This window comes from Ruditapes philippinarum, unplaced genomic scaffold, assembly GCF_026571515.1.
Source record: "Ruditapes philippinarum isolate M1 unplaced genomic scaffold, ASM2657151v2 ctg4809_1_1_1_1, whole genome shotgun sequence".
Taxonomy (NCBI): Eukaryota; Metazoa; Mollusca; class Bivalvia; order Venerida; family Veneridae; genus Ruditapes; species Ruditapes philippinarum.
Genome location: NW_026854785.1, coordinates 4,592 through 21,373, shown reverse-complemented (window position 1 = coordinate 21,373; position 16,782 = coordinate 4,592). Strand labels below are relative to the sequence as shown.

The 16,782-nt window shown below is 33.1% G+C and overlaps 3 protein-coding genes across 3 annotated transcripts; 1 reads left to right on the top strand and 2 right to left on the bottom strand.

The window, feature by feature from the left end:
- Nucleotides 1–94: 94 nt before the first annotated feature.
- LOC132741059 (complement C1q-like protein 4) lies at nt 95–1,618 on the bottom strand. Its single transcript, XM_060729144.1, has 2 exons — nt 1,323–1,618; nt 95–545 (listed from the first exon to the last, which is right to left on the bottom strand). The coding sequence occupies exons 1-2, from the start codon at nt 1,612–1,614 to the stop codon at nt 139–141; spliced, it is 699 nt and encodes a 232-aa protein (XP_060585127.1). The 5' UTR covers nt 1,615–1,618; the 3' UTR covers nt 95–138.
- Nucleotides 1,619–3,942: 2,324 nt separating this feature from the next.
- LOC132741061 (EMILIN-2-like) lies at nt 3,943–5,788 on the bottom strand. Its single transcript, XM_060729146.1, has 2 exons — nt 5,435–5,788; nt 3,943–4,418 (listed from the first exon to the last, which is right to left on the bottom strand). Exons 1-2 carry the CDS (start codon nt 5,751–5,753, stop codon nt 4,012–4,014), a joined length of 726 nt encoding a protein of 241 aa, XP_060585129.1. The 5' UTR covers nt 5,754–5,788; the 3' UTR covers nt 3,943–4,011.
- A 1,628-nt stretch (nt 5,789–7,416) lies between these two features.
- LOC132741066 (heparan-sulfate 6-O-sulfotransferase 1-like) lies at nt 7,417–15,931 on the top strand. The gene is made up of 5 exons (XM_060729152.1): nt 7,417–7,442; nt 8,981–9,424; nt 12,287–12,306; nt 12,700–12,785; nt 13,402–15,931. Exons 2-5 carry the CDS (start codon nt 8,989–8,991, stop codon nt 13,949–13,951), a joined length of 1,092 nt encoding a protein of 363 aa, XP_060585135.1. The 5' UTR covers nt 7,417–7,442; nt 8,981–8,988; the 3' UTR covers nt 13,952–15,931.
- Nucleotides 15,932–16,782: the final 851 nt, after the last annotated feature.

The window sequence follows — 16,782 nt, the reverse complement described above, 5'->3', positions numbered from 1 at the left end:
CTATTATTAAAGATAATATACATGTTGATAAAAAACATTCTAGTAGTATTAGAGATATAATAACTGTACTTTTTATTTCATAATCAACAGAATTTTCATTTCAATATGTATTTCTGAAAACATTTCAAATTTTACATCTTAATAGTATAAAAATACTCCAGAGAAAGTTGACGCAACACTCTGCAGAATATTGTCTTGACCACCTGCATCTATCGCGACCCAGACTGCTTGACCTTTTGTCAGTCGAAGAATGACAACGTTCGTTCCCATGTTATGTGCGGTTGATGGACCTTCTAAAACGAGAGATTTTCGTGTGCCGTCGACGAGGATATCAGCATAAATGCGATGATTATGGTAGTCCTCGCATGCATAGGAGAAAAGATAAACGCCGTCGTGCGGAACGGTAAAGATTCCAGTATTAGCATTGAAGGCGTTTCCTTCATTCAGGACCGTGGCTCCATACTGAATCGTGTGTCCAGGTCCCAAGTGAGATAATGAATTCTTTAAATATGCAGAAAAAGCCACTTGCTCCCTTTCTTGCCTACCTGAAATATACAGAGTATAAATAAACATAATTTAGCTCCAGTCGAAGAAGAGGTAGACCATACAGTGATCCATCAATGACTAGAAAATTAACCGCTTTGGTCCACATATTTAGTGGGGATGTTATACTACATATACTACATATTCGTTTTGATAACAGTAAAACAATGTCAAGAACTCAAGGTCACCGTCACCATAACATGTAAAGAACGATGTGGCTCTAAATTTGAAAAAAGTACCTAGATTATATACGCCTTATCAAGAAAAGCAAGTACGATCAGTAACAAGAGATCGCCATTACCTACAGTTGTCAGACATTCTGAAGGGGTTGATTAAGACGAGTAAATGATACATTTCGATAGGGAGGGCAGTATGTCAATAAAAAATAAGAACGATTCAAAATTTTAGGTATCGTGAAATGAGTTACCATCGACATGTAAACACGTTTTGGACACTACTATATCAACCTTTAATTAGTAACTAAAAATCACATTGATATGATATTGATATTCATGATACATTGCCACTGGCACTACCAGTGGCTGGCCTTTGCCACCAGTATTTGATTTGGGATGTTTACTGTTAGTAACTCAATTGATGTTTTCCGGAATTGAAATTCTTTAAATTTTAAATGGACTGTTCCAAATATAAAGATGCACAGTTCAATCTACACAGATTAAACAGATTAAGAGTTTACTGCTTACATTCAAGTTATTCTCGGAGGTCATCTAGGATGATTTATTTACTTATACTAAATGTATGACTATTCATCAACTTACCGACTCTCATATTATTCTTATTTTCGCTCACAACGTTCCCTTGAGCATCTCGCTTGTCAAATGCCATATCTGCACTTAAAGTGGTTGTTTGAGCATTGAGTCTGTTTTCAAGGTTTCGGTTTATTTCCTTTTGCCTATCCAGTTCGTTTTCAACATTACTTAATTTTTGCTCTAGTACCTTAACACTGTTTGCAAGCTCTGTAAACATTTCCAATTCATTTGATGTTAGTTTTGCGTTAATATGCGCAATGAAAAGAAATAACAACGACAAAACAGACAAAACAGACATCATTTTAAACCTACTCATGTTGTCTCAATGATAAGAGTTCGTATATTTTTAACATCTATACATGATGAACTAGCTGTGACACGAATTTCTTATCATTAACTTATACATACATATTGGTTTAATTTCTAATTCAATCAAAGCATTGATGACCGTTAGATTTACTTGCTTTAGATTACTAACTACATGTACTTTCTGAAAGACAAGAACTTGTAAGGCGTATTTCTAAACAAAACTGAGAAAATATATACATGTATGCACCATTTATCCAAAATGTATGCACGTGTTTTCAATATTAAATATATCATATCTACAAGCCCTTGAAGCTGGATTGTGATTGAATTCCTCAACCAGCATTGCATCATATTGTACCATGTGAGGAAACATGTAATCATTATACAGTTCTTAATGACACTGTATGACTGTTAATATCTTTTATGTAGTTTGACGCAAAGAAAGCATGTGGTCACTAGTAAAACATAAATTTTCATTCAAGCATTGAATTGTAAAATTAGTCTAGTATACCCCTTTAAATGATATGGAACGGTCGACTGTAAGGTTAGCATTTATCTGTGTCAAAATAATGTTGAACTTCTACGATAAGTATGATATCATTACAAATTAATCATATGAACATTACATTTGACAATTTAGGAATATAAATATATGGAAGAATACGGAACCATTATTGTGCAACTTATTAATTATAGATTTATGAGTCGCTATCTGTTTAAACATGTCTGTAAACATGTCTTTTTGATATTTACGTTTTTGATAGACAGCACTGACGTCTCATATACGTAAAAGGCTTTAAAAAAATTATGCATGCTCAGTAAATATGTACGTTGTATAAAACGCACAAATTTTATAGCTGTGTCTTGTATAGCGGTTTTTATCATGGCAAGTGAAAAAAAAACGATATGGCGGGAGCCAGCTGTCCTTCTTATCAGCATCTGGCTTACAATTCATCTCCGTTCGGCAATCAAAAGAAAGACGATTTTAATCCCCCTTCACCCCAAACTCTACTCCTTGCACCCCTCCCCACTTTTTCCCTCCCTTACTCTACATTTCTGTAAAGGAGCTCATATTCCCCAAGTGAGTAACAATTGAAATAGTTTCCTTGACTTTACTGACCATCTTACCACAATTTGTGTTTGGTTGTTTCCTATACATGTATATAGTGCTAGCCAAAAAAAGCATATTTATAGAACAACAACAAAAAAGACATTAATAACATATTTGACGTTGGTTGCTGATAAGAAACAAAACTCATATAAATTGAGGCCCGTCGTCGTTTTGTTATTAATATATAGTTTATGAGGATTAATATTGGATATCAAATGATCTGCAATGCTGAAGAATATATCATGACGAACTTTTCCTATACTTTTCTTATCTAAATTCTATATACAATCTAGATTTGAGCCGCGTCATGACAAAACCAACATAGTGCGTTTGCGATCAGCATGGATCCAGACCAGCCTGCGCTTTCGCGCAGTCTGATCAGGATCCATGATGTTCGCTATCAGTTTCTCTACTTGTAATTGAGTTTGTAAGCATCCTGATCAGACTGCACGGATACGCAGGCTGGTCTTGATCCATGCTGGTCGCAAACGCACTATGTTGGTTTTCTCATGACGCGGCTCATTTGTCTTTGCATGTGCTCAGCCTTAAACGAATTTTGGTTCCAATGATAATGTTTCTGGTCTTATTTATCAAATATACCATTGTCGCAATTGTTATAACTTTCAAAAGTCAATTTTGAAACGTATAGTACATTTATATCATTAAGATTAATAAGAACTTTTCCAGTACTGTAACAAAATAAAAAAAAGAATCTGTTGACGATATACTTAATCTTGTATCAAAATTCCTCCTTTTCAAAGTGTTTTGCTTCCTGCTTTTATACACTGTGCATCAATAACTTGTACATTTTCTCTGCAACTGTTTACGATGTTATACATTAGTTTGTTAATCATTAATATTGATTCTGCTGTTATCAAAATCTGAGTATATATCAGTCACAGTAGTATCTATGAAACTTGATTACAAATAATTTAAGGTGAAATGAAAATACCTTTGGTGTAATATCACAGTGAATGTTACACAAAGAGCGTTAAAATCGGGACACAATAAATATCAATAATGTGCAAACATGTATTAGTTTACATACATAAGGACACTTTAAGGATGCTCTTTAATTTTCTCTTTGAAAGTTTCAAACCTCCTAAAATTTATGTTTCATATACAGTTACTTTTGAATATTAATACTGAGTCGGCTGTATAAAAATGCAATGAGATTGTAAAAGGAATAATTTCAAATCAGTATAAACTTCTTCACTTTATTATGATAAAACAATCACTCTATGAAAAAATTCAGATAGATTTTTCAAATAATGCATCTCAGTAATAAAGAAACACACCGGAAAAGGATGATGCGCCATTTTGAAGAATATTGTCCCGACCCCAAGCATCTATTGCTATCCAGACAGCTTGACCTTTCTTCAACCGAAGAATGACCACGTTCGTTCCCATGTTGTGAGCGCTTGATGGACCCTCCAAAACAATGGAATATAGTGAGCCATCAACCATAAGGTCTGCATAGATTTGGTGATTGTGGTAGTCCTCGCAAGCATATGAAAAAAGATAAACGCCATCATGAGGGACGGTGAAGATTCCGGTATTTTTGTTGTAAGCATTTCCTTCGTTAAGGACGACACTTCCATACTGAATAATTTGCCCGGGTCCTAAGTTATAGATAGTATGCGTTAGGAATGCAGAAAACGCAACATGTTCTTTTTCATGCCAAACTGAAATAATTCAAAATATATTAATTACATGTACTTCTGAAAATAATCAAGACTTTGGTTTCCGGGCATAACGCGACCATTAATCCAGCTCATCAACGAGATCAAATGAGCAAACGGGAAAGGTAATCCGCTCATTGTCATTACTTAGCAATATTACTAAGAAATTACCCAACAAATTCAAGGTAATAATAATATTATACTGTCTGGTAACCCAGGCTATTTATTGTATGTACTAGTAATTCGGAATTTATACCATGGGTTCCGACGAAGGATTACGAATAGTTATAGTATATGAAACGAGTTAGTTAAGAGAATATAACACTGGCTTGGGCGACATCAAGTGTTGTTTCTGCAAAATAAAATGTCGAGGTCGTTATCAGTTTAGTAGATACAATAAGAATGTCACCACCACATACTTTTTAAAAAAGAGCCCATGTTAATGCATGTTGTTGTTCACATAAATAGTCAGAGAAGGGATTTGTCAATTGCTGCTCCCCTTCAGAAAATTTCTTTAAAATCATGCAGTTTTCTCCAAACATCCATTTAGCATAAAGTTTTTTCTTCCCCTTTTTAAAAATACCGTTATTTTGCCCAAATTTATGGGAATGTCCCATTCCAATACCGATAAAAACCATTATGTCTAATGGAATGCTTTATTTATAAATGTTATCAAATGTAATTTGTGTTGTTTCCATTATGTTACATGTTACGGCAGTGTTCTTTAACATGAATAATGCGAATAATATTTGAGCCGCGTCACGACAAAACCAACATAGTGCATTTGCGACCAGCATCAGTTTCTCTACTTGTAATAGAGTTGGTAAGCGAACAGCATGGATCCTGATCAGACGACTGCGCGAATGCGCAGGCTGATCTGGATCCATCCTGGTCGCAAACGCATTATGTTGGTTTTGTCATGACGCGGCTCATTTGTTTTACAAAATTAATACAATCAATTTTTAAACGATAGAAAGCAGAATTATAGCTTTATGCACTTTAAATATGCACAACCTTACCGATTCTTGTATTATTCTGGTTTCCTTCTTTAATGTTTCCTAGGACTTCTTGGTTGCCATTTGCCCTAAACTGACTCAAAATAGTCTTTTGGCTTTCTAACTGGTGTCCAAGTTCTCGATTTATTTCCTTTTGCCTTTCCATTTCCTTTTCGACATTATCAAACTTTTTCTCAAGGACTTTAATGCTGTTTGCTTGTTCTTGAACGCGGTTTGCTAGAACATTAAACATTTTCAGTTCATTTGCTGTTAATTCTGCATTATTATGTGCAAAGAGGAGCAGTAGAAACGTCAAAAAGTACACCATTCTTATCCAATACATGACTGTTTCGATATGATAAAGGTTAAACTAGTTTTCAAATTTATATAGTAAAGGAATTTAGATCTCAACTCTCATCGTTATCTCTAATACGCGTATGTACAATATGACTACATGTATACGTTACAATATAAAGTTATATACAAATGTATTTCCAAATAAAACGAGCAATTGAATTTCAAATTGTTCTTCAAGCAATACATGGCTTCTTAAATATACATGTACATGTCATTTATTCAAAATTCAATACTTTATATATTTTAAGACTTTGGTAAGCTTTACTTTCCTGTTTGCAACAATTTCGCCTTAAAAGATGTTATTATAATATATGTGTCATACAAATACCTCTCTTGTTCTCCGTTGCTATGGGTAAATGCAATTTCATTTAAACTAGAAATATGTCTATAGAACTGCTAATGATTCCCCCGCATTACGACCTTGTAACCTCCAAGTACACGCCTTTTAACCTTAGTGAAGACATGACATTGTGCAAAGTACTTTAATTTCAAGGAATAAATTGTTTACACAAAGAAGACAAAAAAGTGGACAAACACAAATTAGATATTTGACCTCAAAGACCAACATTAATAGACCTAAAAGTAGCAGGCATATAAGCCTAGTGCATGACACAGCCTCTTATGGAACGCCATGGCTGTCTTCTATTCTTTTCTTTTTTCAATAAGCCATGTGGATAATATATTATTAAAAATATTTTATTAAATCGGAAACCATTATATAAATCCAGTTACAATATTTGAAACCATTCCGCCAATGTATGAAATCAAGGTAGCTAAATGTAAGTTGATTTTTTGTCAATACATATCTATCAATCCATTGGGTGACTGGGCTATAATTTGAACAACTTTGGTAGACGTTCACAAGACAATTCTTCGTGCCAGATAGCTTAATTTAAGTTAATTAACTAAAACTATGGTAGTTTCAGAAAAGAAGTTTTTGCTACATGACGTGTATGTATGTATACATGTACAATGTATAAGGAAAACCCATGTAGCACGGGACGGACCAACATTTGACCTTAGGAACACATCACAAGTACTTGAAACAAACTATTTTTAATGTTCTATAGGTTTATTATAGTATAAAGCATAGCCCATATAGAACATTAAAAATAGTTTGTTTCAAGTACCTGTGAAACACATTTAATTGGTTATGGTTCACTAGACAATGTTCACAACAAATATCTTAGTTCTAGCTTGTGTGGTCAAATCGGCCCTAAGTCAGATCAGCCCTAAGTCAGAATACAAATAGTATAAAACAATGCATTAATATAGGCATTTTGTTCATTATTTTTCCCTTAGCATAATTTTTACAATTATCTGACATATGTTTAATGAAATGACATTTTGCAGAAAGTTTAAATGGCGCACATTTCAAAATTATTTGATTTAAAAATTTGAATTACACGAGAATCTTGTGCACACGAGAATATTGTGCATTGTTTAATGAAACTTAAATAAAATATTACATCAATAGAATGCATTATATATTCGTTTGAAATCAATTTTATCAAGATTCTAATTTTGCTATCGTATATTTCAAGTACTTATAAAATGTGATTAATTTCACGGAAATAAAGTACGTTACTGTACGGCATTTGTTTGTGAATATATGACAGTTTTTATCCATTCCAACGGGGGCCTTCCAACGGTGTCCAGGTAAAAAAATCAGTCGGTATGTTTTTATTTCAAGTGTTATTTCTTGTAATATTAGATGACTTCATATAACATGACTTGGAAACCTGTAACATAAGAATTATCTAACAATTAACAGCAAATATAAACCTGGAATAAAGTATTTCTTTACACAGGTGACATTGAGTATAAATTTACATGTTCGGATATGCGTATTTTCGGATAATAACTATTATGACAGGACCGTCATCCATGTAAGCAATATATATGAAAAAATTTTAATTGATTAAATAAATATATACATGTATAGCCTGGGGCAAGCCAAAGCCCAAGACTGTCCCTGCCTTTGATTTCCCCGTATAAGCAGATTTGCATTGTCAAAATAAATGGTTTTGAAAGTTAATCACTTAACAATTGATTTTGTTGATCGTTATTTGTAGGGCTGTTCAGTGCAAACCATATCAATTATATATTGATATCAAATCATAAATTATGAAATATTAACAATAGATATTTATAATTACTTATCTATAATTTACCTGTTTCCATCATTTCAGAAAAATACATGTTCTGTTCATACAAATTATTTATAGTCCTAAATAATATGGATAGTACATGTTTGTTGAATTAGTTTGGCAAGCATTATATCTATAAATAGACCATAGCAAATGCAAGCTACAAAAATTGTCTAAAATCTTGGTTTATCAATGGTATATCATATATTTGTTCAGTTGCAAGCATAATAATAATTGATCATGAAAAAAATTTAAACAGCATTATTAACCAATTCAATTTAAAATAAAACAACTGTCATTCAATTCTTCTATCAACCAGCTCTATGATGTAACCATTGATGTACAGATTAGTTCAAGATTTTTTTTACTTTGTCAGCATATTCAGTAAATATAAAAATATTTCAAAAAGATATTTCTTTTCTTTGAATTATCTATTTAAATGCTTACAACCAATCAGATAACTGTTGTCTCTGTTAAATCACAATGGAAGTCATACTGCGATGTGAACTGATAAGAATTAAACTGAAAAATTATCTTAAATTTCTTTGTCATTTTCAGGTATGGCAGTTTAATTTTCTTATTCATTAATAATACATTTTTACTTTTGTTTCTTAATAACTTTGATTTAGAGAAGAAATATGCTGAATTAAGTGTTAAATTATGTATAATTATAATCCTCTAAATGTGGGAGAATTTTACATTGTGTACATTTTTAAATAGATTAGACTTAAGTCCAGTCTTTTTGTGCGTGATTAATACAAGTTAAAGAAAAGCCTTTTCCTTACAATTTAATGAATTGTTTTGAAGGTTTATGCATTGCTTAGGTCGATTATTATAATTGTGTTTATAAGTTGCAAATTTTGGAATTTAATGGAAGATTTGCTGATCTGTAAGTATTCAAGTTCACTATGCAAGTGGCTGTTGCAATTTTAGTAAATTTTGTTAAATTTTTAAGATTTTTTACATTTTGAGATCTTTTTTTATGTTTGAAATCCACAGAAATTGATATTTAGGCTCTATACAGAATCACTGTCATAGTAACAGATTCCTTTCTTCATTTCAGATGGTGTCATGCAGTCTGTCATAGCCACTATGAGAAGGAATCAGAAAATTTTGATAATTGCTGTATTAGTGGTGTTGATATTTTACTATCTGTTACTTCCAAGTAAAAAATCATCAAGAAGAAGAGTAGTTGATGACAAGAAAGTCAGACATCCAGTCTCTTACTATATAGCACAGGCCGTCAAAAATGACACATTATTTCATTCAGTTATAAACCAGAAATATACTCATAAAAATACAAGGCTTGCCATGCAGAAATATTTACGACCTCATGAATATTCAAATGCTATTGAGAATAATGCTATGCAACAAGGTAGTGGAGATGTGTTTAATGTGGAATCTGATGTGCTTGTTTATGTACACATACAGAAGGTGGGAGGAACTGCATTTAACAACCACCTTATCAATGATCTGAGGTTGGAAACACCTTGTCACTGTGAAAATGGTAAGAGTAATGCACAATATTAAAATATTTTGCAAATATTATATAGACTAATCACTTGTATTAACTATTAAGAAATGTTCCCATTACAACCTTACTAGTGATTTTAAAATCCAAATAAAATGTATACTTTTGTCAATCCAAGCACATAAACTTATCATATATGTCAAAAAAAATTAATATAAGCTGTTTAACACTTTTGAAAAAATAATCATATTTCAATTATATAATATTAAAGATTATAGCCTAATTGTCCCCCGCTTTTTCAAAGAAAAAAGGGGGATATAGTAATAGGCTCCGTCCGTCTGTCCGTCCGTCTGTCCGGCCGTCCGTCACACTTTCGTGTCCGGTCCATAACTTTGTCATTTATCAAAGGAATCTGAAATAACTTGGCACAAATGTTTGTTACAATAAGACGATGTTGTGTCATGCGCAACAATCAGACCCCGAACTCCAAGGTCAAGGTCACACTTGCTCATTCAAGGTCAACATTGTCTATTTGATGATATATGTCGTGTCCGGTCCATAACTTTCTTATCTATGAAGGGATTTTGTAAATACTTGCCACAATTGTTCACAATAATGAGACGATGTGTCATGCGCAACAACCGGTCACCTACCTCCAAGGTCAAGGTCACACTTGGAGGTCAAAGATTAACATAGTCTATTAAAGGGTATATTTTGTGTCCGGTCCATAACTTTGTCATTTATCAAAGGAATCTGAAATAACTTGGCACAAATGTTTGTTACAATAAGACAATGTGTCATGCGCAACAACCACACCCCTACCTCCAGGGTCAAGGTCGCACTTGCTCATTCAAGGTCAACATTGTCTATTTGATGGTATATGTCGTGTCCGGTCCATAACTTTCTTATCTTTGAAAGGATTTTGTAAATACTTGCCACAATTGTTCACAATAATGAGACAATGTGTCATACGCAACAACCGGTCACCTACCTCCAAGGTCAAGGTCACACTTGTAGGTCAAAGATTAACATAGTCTATTACAGGGTATATTTTGTGTCCGGTCCATAACTTTTTTATAGATCAAAGGATTTTGTAAATACTTGCCACAAATAGTCACAATAATGAGACGATGTGTCATGTGCAACAACCGGTCACCTACCTCCAAGGTCAAGGTCACACTTGGAGGTCAAAGATTAACATAGTCTATTACAGGGTATATTTTGTGTCCGGTCCATAACTTTTTCATTTATCAAAGGAATCTGAAATAACTTGGCACAAATGTTTGTTATAATAAGACGATGTGTTATGCGCATCAACCAGACCCCTACCTCCAGGGTCAAGGTCACACTTGCTCATTCAAGGTCAACATTGTCTATTTGATGGTATATGTCGTGTCCGGTCCATAACTTTCTTATCTTTGAAGGGACTTTGTAAATACTTGCCACAATTGTTCACAATAATGAGACGATGTGTCATGTGCAACAACCGGTCACCTACCTCCAAGATCAAGGTCACACTTGGAGGTCAAAGATAAACATATTACATAGTCTATTACAGGGTATATTTTGTGTCCGGTCCATATCTTTTTTATAGATGAAAGGATTTTGTAAATACTTGCCACAAATAGTCACTATAATAAGACAATGTGTCATGCGCAACACCTGCATCCCTACCTCCAAGTTCAAGGTCACACTTAGAGGTCAAAAGTTAACATATCTGTTTTAGGGTATATTTGTACTTCTTCAGGATTTTGAAATAACTTGGCACAAATAGTCACAATAATAAGACAATATGTCAGGTACAACACCTGCACCCCTACCTCCAAGGTCAAGGTCACACTTAGAGGTCAAAGGTTAACAGAGTCTGTTATATGGTTTATTTTGTGTCCCCTCTATAACTTCTTTGTAGATCAAGGGATTTTGAAAATACTTGGCACAAATAGACACAATGATAAGATGATATGTCATGCATAACATATGTGTCCCTACCTCCAAGGTGAAGGTCACACGTAGAGGTCAAAGATTTACATAGTCTGTTATAGGTTATATTTTGTGTCCAGTCCATAACCTGGGATTATAAAAATACTTTGCACAAATAATCACAATAATAAGATGATATATCAGGCGCAAAACATGGGTCCCTACCTTCAAGGTCACACTTAGAGGTCAAGGATAGACATAGTGTGTTATAGGGTATTTTTGTGTCTGATCTATAACTTTCACATAGTTCAAGGGATTTTGAAATACTTGGCACAAATAGTAATATATATAAGACGATATGTCATGCACAACACATGCACCCCTACCTCCAAGGTCAAGGTCACACTTAGTGGTCAAAGGTTAACATGATAGAATTTTAAATTCTGTGTTTCATTTTACTAGTATTTCTTTAATAAATTTATTGTTGTATTTGCAGATCTAGCATTGATCATAATTTTGGACTGAAAGTCCTGAAATCCATAACTAAATCTTTTGAAATAGCACAATTTTATGCTTCATATAAAACTTCCCCGAGGCGGGGGACGTTGGTAACTCTGTTACAAATTCTTGTTATATTAGCTTTAAGATTTTTTTTGACATATAATTATGATATGTGCTAAGATTGTCAAATATACATTTTATTAGGATTTTAATGCGTTTGGAGCTCCACAACCCAACTGTCGGTGATATAAATTGTCAAATATGAAAGTTACTTCAATAGATTTTTTCCGAATGTGAGAAGAAATAATTTTATTTAAAGGTTTAACTAAATTTTGATGTCCTGACTTGGCACTTTAATTTGAAACCACACAGAAATAAAACTTATTATGTGTCAAATGTGATGATTTTTTCTTCATTTTAGTTCAGGGAAATAAATCTGCTACATGTTTTCATCACTGTATTATATATTCTATCTAGGTTTTAGAGTTATCAAGCATGTGATATGATAAATGCACTTAAATTACATATTCTGATCAACAATTTGTATATTATCCAGTAATTAGTGTGTTAATAGAAAAAGCCTGGTCTTCTTGTATTCAATAAGGCTTACTGTGCTAGGAGCATAATTATACATAAAATGTGACAGCACTTTTGGTAATTCTAAAATGTATCAAACTACCAAAAAAGAAAGAACCCTTCTCAGAGTACCATTTAAATCCATCTTGAATTTTATTTTAACAATGTTTGTTAAAGTTAAGCTTCAAATGTCATGTTCTTAGTATTATAATACATGTATATTATGATAGAATTTAAACGACATTTCAATGTTTTTTAAAAAACCAGTTTATGTAAACCAAAAACGGTAATATTTGTTTTATTGGTTTAGGTAGGTGGCCCTGTGGCTACAGCTGATTGGAAATCTACCAGGGTTTTTTAATGCATTAAACCACCTAGAGGGAAAACAAAGACAAAGAAGGTAAGACAATTGTTCATGACAATGAAGCAGTCCTGTAATATGTGTTTAGTTTGGGAAAAAATAGTGTATTATTGTACCAATGTGATTAAGTAATAGCAGTAGTAATTAGACAAAAAATATATTATTTAAACAGCTTAAAAGGAGCAACACTGGAAGGCTGAAAATTTTCAAATTGAAGCATTCTCATTGGGCAAAAAAAGAATAATTACAAACTTCTCAACAGCAGTGTTAAGGAAAGGTGAAATACTGAACTTTTTTAAACAGCTTAAAAGGAGCAACACTGGAAGGCTGAAAATTTTCAAATTGAAGCATTCTCATTGGGCAAAAAAAGAATAATTACAAACTTCTCAACAGCAGTGTTAAGGAAAGGTGAAATACTGAACTTTTTTATTTGTGCCTTTGGACACAAAAAATTCCAGTCTAACAATACATTACAATCCATTATAATCATGTTAAATAACAGGAAATTTCATCAATTTTCTAATTTTATAAAGTAAGATATTATTTGACAAAACAAGCCAGAATTTATGTAAATTCTGTGCTTACTTATGAAATATTAGGTTTCTTCGTAATTATGAAAGAAAAATGTAAAATTTTATGAAATTTGATACTTCAGATATTTCTACATAACCTTAATAAGAGATCCTGTATCGAGATATCTGAGTGAATGGCAGCATCAGAAAAGAGGTGAACACTGGGAAGATGCTAAGTTAAGATGTGATGGTAACCGCGTCAACCTTTTTGAGGTGCGTCCTTGTTTCCAAGAAACTTGGGAAGGCGTTACGCTGAATGAATTTATGGCCTGTAAAGACAACCTGGCTACAAACAGACAGACGCGCATGTTAGCTGACCTTACAAAAAGTGGTTGTTACAAGAAAAATAAAACGATGGATCAAGATGATTTAAGACTTAAAAGTGCAATACAAAATATCGAACAAATGGCGTTCTTTGGTTTGACAAGATATCAAAGAGAGACACAAAAGTTGTTTGAGAAAAAATTCAATATGAAGTTCAGCAGAGATTTTGAAGGGTTAGACGACGATTCGGAGGAGGTGAATGTCTCAGAGGGAGAATTTCTTAACATGATGAAATATATAGAACTTGACATTCAGTTGTATTTACATGCCAAAGATCTGTTTATGCAGAAAGTTAAGTTTTTGATATGAGTAATATCTCGGACCTGGGATCTGATATTTACTCATTTTTGTGTTCAGGTGCTTACATATGCAAGTATCAAAGGTTCAGGTATGACAGTTAATCATTTTTATACAGTCATGTATACACATATTGTAAGGGGACTGCGGTGGCCTAGGGGTTAAGGTGTCTGCCTCTCAACCCGGGGTTCGAGCACTAATCGGGTCACAACCATGTTTCTTCATGTGGCACCAGTACTGATTGGTTCCAGGAAGTGGACGAGAAAGTGATTAATATTTGTTGCAAGAACTTAAAAGTTGTTTGGCATTTGAGCTAAAATAAATATGTAAAAAAAAATGTTTACACATAGATAATATTTTATTTTATGTTAACCAGTGAAATACTGCGTTTTATCAGCGAAAAATATAATATCAGTTACAGTATATCACTCATAGAGTGAGTAATATAGTTTTGCAATAATTTTTGTTTGCACAAGTATTATTTTGTTTGTTTAAAATTTCAGTAATTTATGAATGTACTGTACATAAAAGTTCAATTGTCTATTTTTATAAGTATGGAATAAACATCATTACTTCATGGAAATAGTTTCAAGTTATGACACAATGATGACTGGTATAATATCTTAATATGCAACAGTTTCCTGTGCTTCAATGAAAACAATCAACAATTGCTTTATTTACATATTAGACAAAAAATAGAGAGAAAACGTTTACTTTCTTCTTTTATCTTTTTAAGAAGATGCTATATCTCATATCAAAGCGAGAAATTAACTTTTATTGTGTGAATTTATTTTGTGCCATTTTCTCACTTTTCCATGTGATGATATATTTTATATTTTTGCTGAACAAACAAACATATATTCTATTTGTATTATACATTGAATTGTGTATCATTACTATTTGTGTTTGCTTAGTGTGATTTTAACCAAGAGGAGTATTTGGATTGGCATTCCTTAGGCTATTATTGGTCAAATAAATTACTATATGTAAAATATTCAGGTGAAATTACTGTTCAGGATAACAAATGAGCCACATCATGACAAAACTGCTACCAGCATGGATCCAGACCAGCCTTCGCCTCTGCGCAGTCTGATCAGGATCCATGCTGTTCGCTTACCAATCCTTTTACAAGTCGAAAAACTGATAGCGAATAGCATGGATCCTGATCAGACTGCGCTGATGCGCAGGCTGGTCTGGATTCATGCTGGTTGCAAACCCATTATGTTAGTTTTGTCATGACGCAGCTCAAATGTATCCTAGATTCTTCCTTTCAATGTTAAAAATTTGTACTTTTCTAAAATTTACATATCATTGTGCATAATTATATAGAATTATTTTTTGTTGCACTTGCATTTATTTCTCATATCAATTAGAGAAACAGTATTTTGATTGTTATTATACATTTATTCACTGCTACTGCAAATATGTTGTTATTAATGTTGGTAATTTATAATTTACATATCAATGTTATACATTTACTGCTGACAGATGTAACTTGAAGTAATTTTATTTTGTTGAATATATTTTATTGATAGTAAAGTATGCATGCTTGAAGAAATGATAATTTTTATGCCCCCAAAGGGAGGCATATTAAAATCGCACCGTCCGTCCGTCTGTGTGTCCCCACTTCATTTGTGTCCGGACTGTAACTTTGTCATACATTGAGGGATTTTGAAATCACTTGGCACAATTGTCTACAGTATCAAGACAATGTGTGGCGTCCAAGAATCATGTCCCTACCTCAAAGGTCAAGGTCACACTATCATTTTGAAGTTTTACATTTTCACAATTAGAGTAAAATGGTAGACGCACTCGTGTCTGTACTGTAACTTTGTCATGCATCAAATGATTTTAAAATAACTAGGCGTAAATATTTAACACATCAAGAAGATGTGTTGCGTTCAAGAATTACGTCCCTACCTCAAAAGTCAAGGTCACACTAACATTTTGAAGTTTCACATTATCACAATTAAAGGATGTTTGAGATGTAACTTTGTCATGCATCAAAGAAATTTAGAATAACTTGGCGTTAATGTCAGCCATATGAGATGATGTGTTGCATCCAGTAATCACATCCCTTCCTCAAAGGTCAAGGTCACTCTAACATTTTTAAGTTTTACTTTATCACAATTAGAGTTTATAGGTACACACATTGTGTCTGGATTGTAACTTTGTCATGCATGGAAAGATTTTAAAATAACTTGACATAAATGTCTACAACATCAAGATGATGTGTCTCAACCAATAATCATGTACCTACCCCAAAGGTCAAGGTCACACTACCCTTTATCACAATTAGAGTTTATAAGTACACACAATCGTGTCCGGACTGTAACTTTGTCATGCATTGAAAGATTTTAAAATAACTAGGCATAAATGTCTACCACATCAAGACGACATGTCATGACTAAGACCCATGACCCATTAACCTTCAATATCAAGGTCACATTTATAGTTTGAAGGTACTCATTCTCTCGAGAAGAGTCTGAAGATACACATTCATGTCGGGACTGTAACTTTGTCATGCGTGGAAGGATTTTAAAATAACTTGGCACAAATGTCTACCATATCAAGGCAATGTGTTGCAGATAAGGCTCATGTTCGTCTGTCTGTCTGTGTGTCCCCACTTACACAACAATCATGTCCGAAACTTTATCATGCATTGAGGGATTTTGAAATGTCTAAATGTATCTCATAACAGCAATCTATTGCGTCCAGGAACCATGTCCCTTCTTAAAATGTCAAGGTCACACTTATATTTTGAAGGTAAATGCTATCACAGTTAGATATTACATATACAATAATACAAAGAATAATATTAAACAATAAGTTACTTGCATTCT